Source organism: Lutjanus erythropterus, chromosome 2, assembly GCF_056507025.1.
Source record: "Lutjanus erythropterus isolate fLutEry1 chromosome 2, fLutEry1.hap2, whole genome shotgun sequence".
Lineage (NCBI taxonomy): Eukaryota > Metazoa > Chordata > Actinopteri > Lutjaniformes > Lutjanidae > Lutjanus > Lutjanus erythropterus.
This window is the reverse complement of record NC_139318.1, coordinates 14,444,175-14,459,225: the sequence shown is the minus strand read 5'-3', so window position 1 is coordinate 14,459,225 and position 15,051 is coordinate 14,444,175. Positions and strand designations below refer to the sequence as shown.

The 15,051-nt window shown below is 38.0% G+C and overlaps 1 protein-coding gene across 1 annotated transcript in view; it reads right to left on the bottom strand.

The window, feature by feature from the left end:
• The window catches only part of suclg2 (succinate-CoA ligase GDP-forming subunit beta), a 126,299-nt gene extending 112,117 nt beyond the window's left edge, over nucleotides 1-14,182 (bottom strand). The window contains exon 1 of the mRNA XM_084729271.1: nucleotides 14,033-14,182. Coding sequence (XP_084585397.1) covers nucleotides 14,033-14,182 — 150 coding nt within the window. The remainder of the gene's footprint in view (nucleotides 1-14,032) is intronic.
• Nucleotides 14,183-15,051: the final 869 nt, after the last annotated feature.

The window sequence follows — 15,051 nt, the reverse complement described above, 5'->3', positions numbered from 1 at the left end:
TTTTCTTTCTATATTGAGGTGATGCATTGTAGTGAATAACACGTGCAACCAGAGACACTCTCTCTACTGGTGCACAGGGCAGTGCAGCTAAGTGGAGAAACATGGCACGTGGGAAGTGGAAGAACTGATTGTGTAGCTTTATCTGAGCATGTGTGAGAGTAAATGGAAAAGTCAGTAGTGAAGTTGTCATACTGGCAGTAAATGTACAGTGCAGGTTAAAGTCCAGTCCATCTTTATGTATATTTTATTTAAATTCTCTCATAAAGCTCACATTTAAAAGTCTATACTGTGTTTCTAAAACACTTAGTGTAGCCATGGAAACTGTGTTAGCAAAATTAGGAACTCAGTCAAGGTGATCTCTTGACACAATAAAAATGTATTTTTTTAAGCCTAATGCTCAGACAATTAGATGTTTGCAGGGTGTAAAACTGTTCAACAAAAACCATCATTAAAAATGATGAGCCCTATTAGCACAATCTGAGCACAAATTATGTGGTGGGAAAATGCTGAGACAAATCTAAAGAATACAGTAGAAAAGCAGCTAAACAACAAGAAAACAACTCAGAAGGATATGTTCTAAAACTAAATTGTGTTGACATTCATGAGTAAATAAAAAAGTACAAAGGAATTTGAATCATTGAAATGTGCTGAATAAACTATGTCACCACGCTGCTGGTCTCTTCACAGAGCACTCAGAGTGGCCGTGCCCTCACACAAAGACAGGGAGAGGACAGACTGCTATGGCAGCAGCTGCATCAGATTGCCAAGTCCTTGTCACAGCTGTACTTATCCACGAGTGGCATTGAAGGACAAAATCTTGGTATAGTCAACGTGTCTCTGAAAACACTTCTTTGGCTGGTCCATATGGTATTCAGCGCAGCATCGTGCAACATCAGGACTTCTCCTATGAGGCACAAGTTGTGCAGTCTCATGTTTGGTTGAGAGCAGCATGCACAATGTCAAACCACACTTGTTGTGAGAAGTGTCATCACAGTGAGGGGATGTCTGATCTTGGCACTTTGCAAAGTCATTTCAAGACATGCCACTACTTTGTCGTTTGCCCTTCTGCTAAACTTAAGGAGTCAATATCCTAGGGCTAATTTAAAGCAGTTGTCTTTATCACTATGAGAGAGTGGAACAATGTCAAAAAGTCACCATCTGACAGAGTAGTTCTGGCTCCCTTGGAAATTTATTAGCGCCATAAGCCTTAATTTACAGGGGAAGGTTACAAAGCAGGCAATCACCTTTGATCAGGCCCATAAACAGCAGCCAGTCAATGCTGCGCTGCTCGTTAATCTGTCACTCAAAAATTCAAAGGGTTGACATCGCAGGTCAAAAAACGCATTTGTTTCTTGAATGGACGTGAAGCCAGACAGGATCCAGCCAATAGTGAGTGAAGATGTGATTCTGCCCTGGCAGTTGGAGACACTAAGGGAACATTATCTCCCAACACATGCTATTTATCTATCGAAGGCCGTCAGTGCTGTGGTGTTAACAATGCAGCCAATGGCATCTTTTAGTAATGCCATAAAATTCATACAGGCAATAGTTTATTTCCATAGTAATTAATTAGGAATACATTTAGTCATCCCACATAAGATAATAAGTGGTTAAATACAGTGATTGATTTGATTAATCAGCATGTGATTATGGATATGTAAATCATTTTGTGATGTATCCTTAGAATGATTTTACTGTGGCTATATTACACAGTGTAAAAACAGGGAATGGACACAACATCACAAACGGAAATCTAAATTATGATCAATTCATTGTCCACCAGCCATGTTTTTTATGAATGATTTGATAACATGCTCATATTTTTTCTTAGGAAATGTCTTAGTACTCATTCTTTATAGTTATGAATCATAATGTCATTACAAACACAGTTTAGCCTCATAAAATCTGTAGTCCAAGTTAAGAATTTAAAAGCTCAGTTTATAATTGTGATATCTGCAAAAACAGTCATCTCCCAAAATGTACACCTTTGAATTAACAAATGCAGTAGAGTGGGTAACTTGGACCAGTCAAAAATATATATCAAAGTTAAGTTCCTGGATTAATTAATTAATAATAATTACTTGTTTGATCTATAATCTGTCAGAAAATGGTGAAAAATGTCAGTCAGTGTTTCCCAGAACCCAAAATGTCATCCAAATGATCAAATGTTTTGTTTTGTCCACAACCTAAACATTAAGTTTACTGTCATAAAAGAGCAAAGAAACCAGAAAATATTCACATTTAGGAATCTGGAATCAAAGATTTTTTTTTTAAATCACTCAAACCTTTTTTTAATCACTGAAATCGATTAATCAATATCAAGATATTTGGCGATTAATTTGATAATCTGTTAATAATCAATTCATCGATTGATTGTTGTTGCTCTATTCTGGAGGAGGTGTATCTTATCTGTTTTTTGTTGTTGTTGTTGTTTTCCTCTAAGATAGTAAATGTATTTTTTTTACATGAATAAACAGGGAGGCTTTGGCAGGGCTTTTAATGTTGAAAGCCCTGATGAAGACCTACAGCGGACATGACATGATGGTATTTTAAATTATTAACCACTACAATAAGGGCTTTTTAAATTTCTTCCTTTCCCATTGTTATTATTGTCTTTTATTTTGGAGTGCCTGGACTGCGTTCCTGTTTATCCTGTTTTACTCCACATTTTCCAAGAGCACCCAACATATTATTCATCTATGGTTGAGTATACAGATCAACTACTTATCATGTTTTGTTTTTTTTTCTTGTAACAAAATAAGCCACTTAAATACATAAAAATGGGCCCATGGGCATTTTTTACTATTTGCTGCCATTTTATAGACAACCAATTCCGCAGCCCTGCAAAAGCTATAAAACTGCTGCCTCTGTGACCCTTCCTCTTTGTTTTGTGTCCATTCAGCTCAGTATTAGCAGGAAAACTGTTGTACAACATATGATGCAGGGTTCGGTGTTAGCATTTGTTTTCACTTGTCCAGCCAGTCAACTGGGTCAGAAATCTACTTGCCCAGACAATTTTCACTCTTTAGTAGTTTATTTATTAGAAGTAATCAAATAACAACAAAGACTAAAGTTAACTGTCAATCTAAAAATTGTAAAAAATGTCCATCCCACTTTTTCAAAGTCCAAGGTAATGTCTTTAAATGTCTTCTTTTATCAGTCTAATACCACAAGATAATTATTTTAGTATGTTAATAAACTAAGAAATGCAAGAAAAGTAAGTGGGAAATCTTTATGGTAGAGCCCTGTAATGTACAGTGTATCAAATATTTTTTAGCTATTTCTTTAAACAAATTTACTGCATTAAAGTGCATGTTCATGATATTATGTCCATCTTGTCCTGTTGTGCTTTTTCAGGTGGTGTTTTTCTTTGTTTAACTGACATCAGTATGAGATCTTATGGTATCCAGTACTCTGCTAGATGGAGTACAGCAGTAGACATGCAGGAGAGGCTGCTCTGATTGATGATGTGGGAGACACATGCAAAGTGGCTGCTGCTGCATGATCCAATCGATACCTTATAGGACACCTGAACAAGAGCCTTCATCACTCACCACCCTTCAGAAGTCAATAAAAAAGTAACAAATTACTTTATGCAGTTTTTTTTCCCAACAGTTCATAAATTATGGATACAGAAGAGCTATGAGGAGCTGCATTAAGGCAGTGAAGAACGGTAGGGATTCAGAAAATACCTGGAGCACAAGACACTATCCCACTCACACAGAGGCTATCATCATTAACAAGTCTCAATGGTTGGACAAAGTGCAGCTCCATTAGGAGAAACTCTCAATATGTCAACCCAGGATTGATTCCTATGAGAAAAATTAGCAAAAGGCTGTTGCATTTGTAGCAACTGAGACTACGGCACAATTTTGAGCAGGCATATTCATGAGGAAAATGCTAATCTCTATTGATGTGGCCCGCATGACACTCCTTTAAGAACAGGAAGAGAAGCTTAGAGGACTCCAATCAGTACGGGTTCAAAGGGGCCTTTGAGATCATTTTAGGACTCTCATCGTCCTCCAAGTGACTGTCCTTCTAATGACCACAGGATATTCCTCTCCCATCAAAGTCTTAGATGGCCTGCCTTACTCAATTTTTTCCTGAATTGCCAGTAAAAAAAAACTGTACTTTGAAACGTTTCACAATTAAAGCCATGTGAAGACAAGTGAAGTGAAGAAGTGACGAAACAGTGGCTCCATGGATGGCAATGCCGGTCTGTCAATCCATCTGTTGGTCATCTATTTTGTTACAAATTAAAATATCTCAACAACTATTGGACTGATCGTCAAAAGGGTTTGGGCCAGTGGACAACGCCATTGTCCATCGCCAATGGCTGACAGTCATCAATCACTGAGCCCTCCACCATCGTACCACTGTGATTCTAAAGCCTCTTGTATTTGAGGTAGTGGATTGTCAGAGTTCATAAGGCTGAAGTTGTTAGCGAAATGGACGTTAATGATTAATCATTAATCGTACATATGTTTTGTTTACCATTTCTCCGGACCTCAGAGGTTTTCTCGTACTTTCGCTTGGTCTCCCTTGTTAGTCTAGAAATGGCAATATTAGCACCGCTTTTGACATTGATTTGAGCCATTTGTGGAATAAGGACAGGTGGTCAAAAGCAGCCATTTTGAGCAAAAGCCTTATTGTTTTATTATTCTGTTCACTGACATTGTTTGTGCTTCATGCATTAATGTTCCACATAACTAATGTGTCACTAGAATTGTTCAAAGAAAACTGAACATGAGAAGAAGACATGTCTTTTGTATGTTATTAATTATGAATGATTTTAAATTATCTAGTGATTAACATTTTCAACTATTGTTTAAGGGAGTTGCATCAAATTATTGGCAAAGTTCAGTTTATGTATGTCGGAAGGGATGCGGTCTGCCTGCTCCATTCACTGGAGATGGGAGTTCTCTTGGCGTTGCAAGTTGCTGTCAGAGTGACAGTGAGAAGCTGTGGTGACTACAGTGGTGAGCTGGTGAGGATTCTCTCTACTCACTTGAGCAACTTGGATTTTCTGCTTGCCCCCCCCTTCATCTGGGCATTTGCTGCTGCTTCTAGCATTTGGACACTTTCAGTGTTGTGTTGGAGTAGCTTTTTATATTTTCAGAAAACATTAAACCCTTAGAATGATAATTGTTTTTTTGTGAAAAAGAACAATAATGAACGCACATCTAAAACAAAAAAATCAATTTACATTTACATGTATACCACATTCACACATATTTTTAGTGAGTGAACAACCAGAGTTTCCAGAGGCACTGAATATCTCATATTATACAGTGGTATCCCCAGATGTCTGGTGAGGTTAAAATCCTCATTACTTGTCATGGCCAGACCCTAACCCCTTTGAAATGACACTGCCTTATTAGTGACGACAAATGACTGCAGAGTTAATTAAGCAGAATGCTCCTTAAGGGGCATTATCAAATGTTTAAGAAATTAACAGATTGCCAGTTCACCAATTCTATGTAATTGATTTGTTCCCATTCAGGTTATGAACTCGTCTCTTTTCCCCATCCATTTAGCTAACCATCCGGGAAGAATTTAAAAGGGGAACTTTATAGTGTCCACTTCCATGAGCACAGGCTGAATCAGAGAGAGCGGCACTCAGAGAGACGATCAAAATCATTGCCGTACTGATTGCAGTAGAATGTTTTTCTGCTAATGAGGTGGCAGTTTGCTACTTAGTTGCAACTCATAAATACAGGCTGTCTTGCAATTAGACAAGCACTGTGTAGTAAGCCGTGAGAGAGGTGACACACAGTTAAAGAAATGGAGGAGAAGCAAAGAAGCAGAGTTGATGTGGATTTTCTGCATAAACAGGCCAGCGTGAATCACAGGCATTTTTCCACTTAAAGCCAGCCATGTAGCAAGAGCATGCCTCATGAAGCATTAGTGGGCTAACTCAAAAAGTCCGGTCTCCTTTAATTAATAAAGTAGCTGAGTATTGATGGCAGAAGTTCCTTATTCTGTCCTCAGTTTTAGCGCCTGCCTGCATAGATTTGGATGAGGAGAAATGGCAAAGATAAAAGAGATGTAGTGGTAAAACCTAAGGTCACTCTGCCATTTGGTTTAAAGCCTCTGGAAATCTGGCTTTAAATAGTAAAACTGCATTTATGAAGATCTGGGTGAAAATAATTGTTCATTAATATTGGAAAACCTCGTTCAAAGAACAGCTAATTTAGCTGTTTTTACCATTTCTCAAGACCATGTGGGCACTGCAGATGGTTCTCTTAAAAAAAAAAAAAAAATCCCATCCACAGAACATTTTCATCTCTTCACTTTGCCATTAGACAGCCTTTTCCAACAGGGAAGTGAAGTTACCATGTATGCACTCTTCACCAGTCTTCTTTGACAAAAACAATCATTTTATCTCACAGAAAATGGAAGTTTTCACTGCCAGGATCTATTAGTTTGTGTTATTGTGTGACTTTGGTGTTATAAAAGGACAGTTTGGATCCAAAGTAATTTTGTAATTATTTGGGGCATCAAGGCAGCGGTAGACCAGCAACTCTCTTGTCCTGCGAGGCAAAAGGACTTGAAGAGTCTTGGTGGCTGTGGAGAGAGCATAGATGGCGGCTTCAGTTAGCCATCAGAAAAAGCTGTATGATGGCAAAGTACAGCAGTGAAAATGTTCTAAATATAGGGTATGCTCAAACCGATATTGAATTCTGCAAGGTAAAATTACTGTTTGTGTCAAAGGAGTCTGGAACAATATAAAGGTCTCAGCTTCCCATCGAAGAGTTGTCTCAGACTCAGAGAGGCTGATTAAGCCACTGGGAGCAGACCGCTTTGAGTGGGGCTTAGAAACTGACATTTTTCTGTTGGGTTGGTTAATGGAATTAATTGTGTAATTTTCTCAATAAATGGCCAGGCACAAGCAAGCCAAATTCAAACAATATTTTGACAACATTTTGAATTTCGATTAAAACTAATCTCTAATACTTTTTAAATACTTGCTATTGTACGTAAGACCCTAGAAGGCTATTGTGGATTTGTGTTTTCAGAGACTTTAACAACAGCATAATGACCATCCTCACAAACACTGCACACTACACTGTTAATCAACTGTATTTACACTGTTAAGTACATCTAGGCATTCACAATCATTATCCTTTACGTCTTGTTTAAGATGCTGTTGAAGGGTGCTTTAAACTCTAACACATTTCATTGTAAGCCTCATAATGTCCAGACCACTTGTATGGCACAAAAGATGTATTTTTTGCTCTCATTACTACTAACAGACACTTGTAGCTTTCAATGCCCTTGCCTCTTTAAAGCTAAGGTCGTGTCCAGACCATTAGAGTATGGAGAGAGAAATGACATCTGTCTGTTAGAGAGCCGGGAATAGAGCAGTAGAGCAGAGACAGAGGCGGGAGCAGTAGAGCATGGCTCCAGGATTTAGATCAGTAAGATTTGCATCATTGGCAGGTCTTTAGGCAGGGCAGGTCTAATCTCCAGCAGACAGGCTTAAGAAAGGAAAACCTGACTGTTGTGTCTCTACAGATAGGGATTTCAGTAATTAGCATAGTTAATAAGAGAGGGTGTACAGAGTCATGTTCAAAGGTGTCGAGTCTAAGAGGAAGATAACGCAGTAATGAGGAGAAGGCAATGCAAGGATTTGCAACTAAGTCAAAAGTTCACCCACATATACATCCAAGTCCACATTTATGAACTTGGTCCCAGGCAAAAGCCCTGGAGCCACAGTCATGAATAACACAACAATGGCAATTCATTGGTGCTACATGAATGATTCACTGGTTTTATCACGTGCCTTCACTGATTCATCTCAGATTACACAAAAGAAAAAAGCTCAACGTAAAATGTTTGCATCACTTTGAAAATTTATCTTAGCAACCGTGTCCAGGACAAACAAACTAACTGATTAAATTTTTACATCCAGCAAAAGTATAGGGGCTGCCCAAACACTTCAAAGTTTTGAAGCGTCAAGGTTTCTAAGCTTCACCTGTTACCATGGTATGTCTAAATTACAATGTCTAAATCAGTATTCACATGCTGATTTTTTTTTCTTCTGTTGTCTTTCTAGGCTCAGCCTAAAGACCATAGGGGAGCTCCATTTCTGTGCACATAAAAACCTGTATTACACACGATAGAAGCGCACAGAACAGCATCCACAAGTGTAAAAGTATCCTCATAAAGAAGCATTTCTGCTCTGCCTGCACCAGGTACCACACTCTGATGAGCACAAGTCCGACCCTCCCTACATGCCCACAACTGCTCAGTACTTGCTCCTCGTCAAGTTGATTTTTTGACACTTTTGAGGCAGGGATGAACAAACAGTGGCTGACCCTTGTCTCTCATTAAGGGCGGGGTAACATTTCCTGTACCGGTGCCTGGAATTCAGTTCTGCTACCCAAAAGTATCTTTTTTCAATACTTTACTCTAAATTTTATTTTAGTTTATTTTATTTAACCTGTATTCAGACAAGTAATCTCATTAAGATAGATGTAAAAATAAGATCAAACTTCTTAATTTCGACACTATTATTTTGTTATTTATTTAGAACACTTTACATACAAATTAAAATCCATCCCTACCTCACTCTCCCCTCTCACACCTATTGCCCTGTCGCTGTCACTCCACTCTGGAACTAGAACAAGCGGCAGGGATCTCTTTCTTGTCCTCTCTATACTCAGATGTGTTCTCAGAAACTGAAATTTGGCACTAATTCCCTTAACATGAACAAGTACTCGGTAGTACTGCCAAAATTCTGTCTGTACCATTAAAAGTACAGAATTTTGTACCCCACCATGCTCTCCTTATACTCATAATTACAATAACAGCAAGGTATATAAGTAAATAATGGCTTTGCGTTTGGGGAAAATATGATAGCTTTTCACTTTCTTTTCCCTCCGTTTTCACGGTAGCTTCGAAGCCTGAAAATGGTATTCAGGATTACAACTGCCAGTTGTGTGGAGACAATTTATTACTTTTAGGGCAGCTTTACTGCTGTCTTTTATTGCCACCAGCAGCGGACATGTTCCTCTGTAACACAGTGTGTGTACTCACACTGTAACACTGTCATCGCTGTTTTTATGACACAAAAACAGACAATCAGGCTGCTGGACTGACCCTATCGATATCAGGTCTTCATGCCTTAAAAGAAAAAGTTCATAGAGGGCAGCCTGAAGCAAGCTCAATCATGAAATCCAAATCACACTTACAATATGTTTGAAGGTCTAATTTCAAAGATGCTGAATAAGCTGGTATGACTTCAACATTCTGCACTTTTAATGAATTACAGCTGTCAGCAATCACTGACGTTGTTTTCTCAACTAATTTTCAGCCTCAGTCCCACTTTTTCCTCATTATCTACACAAGAACAACAACACAAGTTAAGCTGATAGGAGTGCATTCACTCATTGCATTCCCCATTTCAGAGGCTGCCAACATTTCCTAATGACTGCAGCCCTTCTAAATTATTGAAAAAGCCTAAGCACCTCACCAGCTACAGAAATGGCTATTAACCTTGGTGAAGCGATATTCAAATCCAGTTAGAGCTAACTTCGTCCTCCAGTATCCCTCGCGGGGAGGAAATGTAAATGTGTTCTTGCTGAGACAGATGGGGAAGCCGCCCGTCGTTTGAAGTTCCAGCAAAAGAAGTCGTTGCATGCAGAGGGCTCTCCTCCCCCCTCTGTAAAATATTCAGGACCCAGTCTCATTGAGCCACCTCTCTTCCCAGTGTTTCCCTTCAAACCACGCTGGGCTTCGACACTGCTGGGTTATTACTAAGCAGGCGCACCTTACAAAAAATAAAAAACTTAGCAAACGTTTACAAATTCACCACTGTGCAGCGACAGTGAAAAACAGCCTGAGGATTATCTCGCTGTGCAGACAAGAATTCAGGAGATTTGATTTATGAGACAGAGTGAGAAAGAGAGAGAGCAGGAAAAAAATCACAACATCCCACTCCCCCTTTAAGAGCATCCTGGAGCCAAACCATCTGAATATTGTGATGTCCTCTGCATTGTTGTTGACAAATCATCGCAAATTGAATTCCTCAGCTTAGCTGACATACTGTCAGAGCCGATTTGATTCTATTGTAGAGATACCTGGCTGTCAATCAGTTCAAGCTCTGATACTGTGCTACAGACCAGAGAGAATCCCTCATCATTACTCTTATCACCTGGCCCGAGAGAGAGAGAAGGGGGGGGGGGGGGGGGGGGGGGGGGGGAGAGAGGGAGAGGGAGGGAGACAGAGAAAGAGGAACAAGAGAGAGAAAAAGACACAAATGAAAGTAATGGAAGAGAAGCAGGTACAACAGCCAGTAAATGTGAGATTAGAAGTTTTGCAAGAGTTAACTTTTTAAGGGCATGCCACTGAAAACTGCACAGCACTGAGTAAAACAATTTTGGAAACAATGTCACTGTGAGTCTTATGCAATACGTATCACATTACTGGGGTTCAAATTCAATATATTGCAATATATTGTGATTCTATAAGCAAAGTGACATACGGATTTCTTTAAATATAAGTTTAGGAAAACTGTGATAGTATAAAGAACAAACCACTACATGCATAAAATATACTATACATATTAATAAATATGTATAGTGAACAATACTGTTGTCTATCGGTCAGGGGATTAAACAGAGCACAAAATGAACCACTGCCATAAATCTTTGCATCTATCATGATACAGTGTTTCGAGAATCAATACAGTATCACAAAATATAGTCTTATATCAGGACAATTTTTTATTACATGGTGAAAAGGCTTGGTATTCCACCGCAGGTTCAATGCGACTACCCCAACCATAAAATGAATTACATTTTATGTGACTTTATTGAAAGATGCTGTTGTAAGAGTAGCGTAGGTCCTTAAATTAAAAAATGCAATAATGATTAAGTCTGAATGAAGGTCGACCAATCAGAGCCTGTGCTCCTGACTTGTGTGTGAGCCATAGATGTATTAACAGAGCTACGTGCTGATCTCAACATGAGATTGACTTTTCAAAATAAAGCTTGCAGTGACCATGGTAATGAGCTCAACCCACCTCAGACATCACATGACCTACTGCGAGTCGAGCTTATTACCATCTATTGCAGTAATGTGGTTATCGTTACAGCCATAGCCATAGTTTTATGATGATTACAACTTGAAATGGTAATACTATCCGTTGGGAATTTTATCGTCAAGTTGGTAAATACATCTTAGCCCTATAAGAGACTGATTCAACAATAATAACTGAGTTATGCCTGACATTGCAGAGATTTAATATGCATATGTAGATAAGTATTTAATTCATTTCAGCTAGAAAGGGTTCCTTTTTTAAATGTGACAATCTGTTAGTTCTGCATGTATATATTATCTAATGTGGGTTCTAATGGGTGTGTGCAAGAACTTGGAAAGTCTGGCTGAGTGCAACATAACATTTAGGCCTAAATACTCCTTGGAATTTTCTACTTAATACGTATCTTATCCATTAACTGCCATATACCTAGAAATAACTCTCAGCCACCTAACTGGGTCACTCTTTGCCTTCAGAGCAGTTTTCACTGTCATATATATTCTGAACAGTGATTTGGAGGATACAGTATTAGGTCAATCTTCGAGGTTTAAAAATTAAGGTAAGTGGTAACCTGGTCTCAATTTGTCTATGTTGGTTAAATGGTCAGACTCAATAATAGCCAGTTTCTGAATGCCTTAAGTATTTTCCTATTCTCAATTTTATATATAAAAAAAAAAAAAAATCTATTTTGAACCATCAAAATTCTTGTTCTCTGAAACTTCTGTCCAAGTCTCACATATCTGTGTATATCAGTACGGTGGCTTTTCCTACCTTTGTTGGAACAGACTTTTGGAATAGTGAACAGTATACCAATCTGTTTAAAGCAACAAAGAAAAGAAAGTAGAAATGACGAGAAGGTAGCTTTGCCTATTAGAGACTGCCTCAACCACTTAAAATACTTAAAATAACCAATGTATCGTAATATCCCCACCACTATGTTGCTTTATAAATGTTTTTGAGGTGTTTTTTAGCAAAAATGAGCAACAGGTGCTCAAAAACTGTGGTTCTGGGAAGTTTGATGCAAATTTGTTTATTTGTTCTTTCTTGATCTGAAGACTCAGGACCAAAATATGTTTAAATTTATTGGTATTTGCAATATAAAACAAAATAGGCCTTTTTTTTTTTTTCAGTTCTGTGTTTAACATATACTATTGTGCTTCAGGCACACCACCTAACAAAAACAGCCTACTCCAATTAATTCAAAACTTGTTCCAAATGTCAAGACAAATAGCTCCATCAGTACAAAAAAACTAACAGGGCAACACAGCAAAAGCAGACAAAGTAAATATGACATGACTGCAAACGTCCAAGTGTAATGCCAAAACACAGTGTGCCTACTTGACTGGAACAATGTTTACAGTATCAACAGGTTCCTGCTATGTCCTTTCAGTCAGGACATGTGCACTAGCGTAACAAACATTTATACAGACATAACTCCAATAAAGATCTGATGAGAAGAAACATCAGACTGAGGCACTGCTAAACAGAACATTTGATTCTGTTTGTGAAACAAACTTCAAGTAATACAAGGTACAGAGCTTTATTTCTGATTCCTTTCCACTCCTCTAACAGCATTTTGTTCCTATCTGATTTTAAACATGCCTAATGCTTTGTTTGCAGAGCAGATGACATATAACTGTTATCATTTGCCATTGTGTATATGGACAAATCTAATCAGATAAACTATGTGCTGTGAGCTGTTGTTCGCAGCTCACAAACAGACACTGGAGGATCAAAGTGCAAGGGTTAACCTTTTCACTGTGCTCTTATCTGCAGTTAGAAACTTTGAGCTATGTCCTGGTGGCAGTGTTCAGGTATAATTCTCTGAGTTGGCCTTAAAGCTAAACTGTGAATCTGTACTGTATATGCTGTTAATAATAAGCCAAGGGCTCACACTGCCCAGTGTAGGGATGAGTATCAAAAACTGGTACTGTTGTAGTACCAGTTTTCAGTTCCTGACTGGTCAGTAATGAAGCAGACAAAAGAAACTCCTACTGATGTTTATGTAACATTACGTAAACAGCTGATAAGGTAAAATGTTCAAAATTGTGGGCACAATTTATTAAAATTTAGACCTGAAACAATTAACCAAGTAATCGTCTATTAGTCTATTATTTCAATTAAATGCCAACTATTCTGATAATTGATTCATCAGTTTGAGTAATTTCTTAAGAATAAAGTCAAACCTCTTGCTTCTTAAATGTGAATGTAATCAAACTGTGAAATGTGAATTAATCAACTAGGAAGATACTTGTTAGTTGCAGCCCTCCTACATTTGATGAAAATGCATTTAAGTTCAATAACTCAGAAAACATTTTAACTTAAAAAAAAAGTTTAAAAAAAAAAAAGTAATAATTAAAAAACGGATTAATCTTTTCACATCTTTTCATGTCATGGCTAAAATTTTGCACCAAATAACAGAGAGGAGTATCAATAAGGGTACTGTATCAGGATCAATAAGAAGTATTAGTATTGATATTTGTATTAATCAAATATTCTGAAATGCCTGAAAGAGAATCCCTGACTTACGTTTTCCTTTTTATTTCTTTTTTTTTAATTATTTTGCCAATTTATAGCTTAACAACCCTTTAAAACTGCAAACACGCACAAGCTTATACATACATAACAGTTTAATGTCAAAGTGACAGACATCAGGAGGTCAGTGAGAAAAGCTCCTGTCCAATAACTGTATTTGGACTCACAGCAGCAATTGTACATTTATTGTGTAACATGTACATGACATGACACGTATAAATACAACTACAGCAGCACTACAGGTTACATCGTGTCGTTATATGAGCAGAGAGCTGCCTGTCAGTCACACTGTTCAACTTTGATCTGTCAAACCTCTCTGCTCACACTTGCTAACCTGTTAGCCACGTAGCTACACCAACAGCTCCGTGAGACGATGACAGCGGACAAACGGCAGCAGGACAAACCCGTGAGGGATGAAACCCGCTCTCTCAGCAACGTGAGCTGCGACAGTACCTTGAGTTTGTCCAGAAGTATGTGCTTTGAGGTTGCTGTCCTCAGTCCTCTTGCTGCAGCCTGAGATGCCATGGATGCCGCCATGTTGACACGGAAGACCAAAGAGAGATGACGTCGGGAGCATGTGCGAGTTAACGCGGAGCCGTTCATAGGTCAAACGGCAGGCAGGGGCGGGGCTTAGAGGGGAGACACATGCACAGTTCAGCGTATACATATTTACCAGTTATACAAATTAAACTCAGCCTACTTTATCCAATGAAAAATTCAAATCTAAAGTCCAGTCTGTAATGCTAGGAAGCCAATGTTCTGAAAAAAAAATCTTGTAATGTGTGTTTTAATGAGAGACTCTCAAAATAATGATAACCTCCTTCAGTTATTATTTTGAGGTGCTATCTAATTATTTTGACATAGGTACCTGCTAAATATTTTGAGATACTAAGTCATTATTTTGACAAAACTGCTGATTATTTCAACATAAAAAAATCATTATTTGAGATACTAACTGAATATACTGAGATATTATGATCATTATTTTTATGTAAGTAAGTGGTTATTTTGTGATAAATAAGTCATTATTTCACGATAATAAAGTATTTGGAGAAAAGTTTCTTTACAATGAATTAGAGCAGTTGTTTTTTCTACCATGCCCGCCTTCAGATGCTGAAAAAAGTTCATGCCACCCACCCCACATTTATTTTCATTCAATATATCGATAACTGAGGAAGCAACTAACAAAAAAGGATTCAAACCGAATTTTAATGAAATGAATATCAGCATATTACCTTCAGCAAACTCTTGTTTGTTTATTTCCAATACACATTTCTCCCTTGGTTATCCACAACCCCTTGAACCTACGTTCACCCCTCTAACCCCTCAGCTTTATTGAACCACTCATTTAGAGGATCCTTGTTTTTTTGTTTGTTTTCTAATGAATGGAAATGTGCTTCCATAGTAATGCAATGGTGTATGAACCCCCCCCTATGATCAGACTGAAATTTTATTAAAATATGGTCAATATC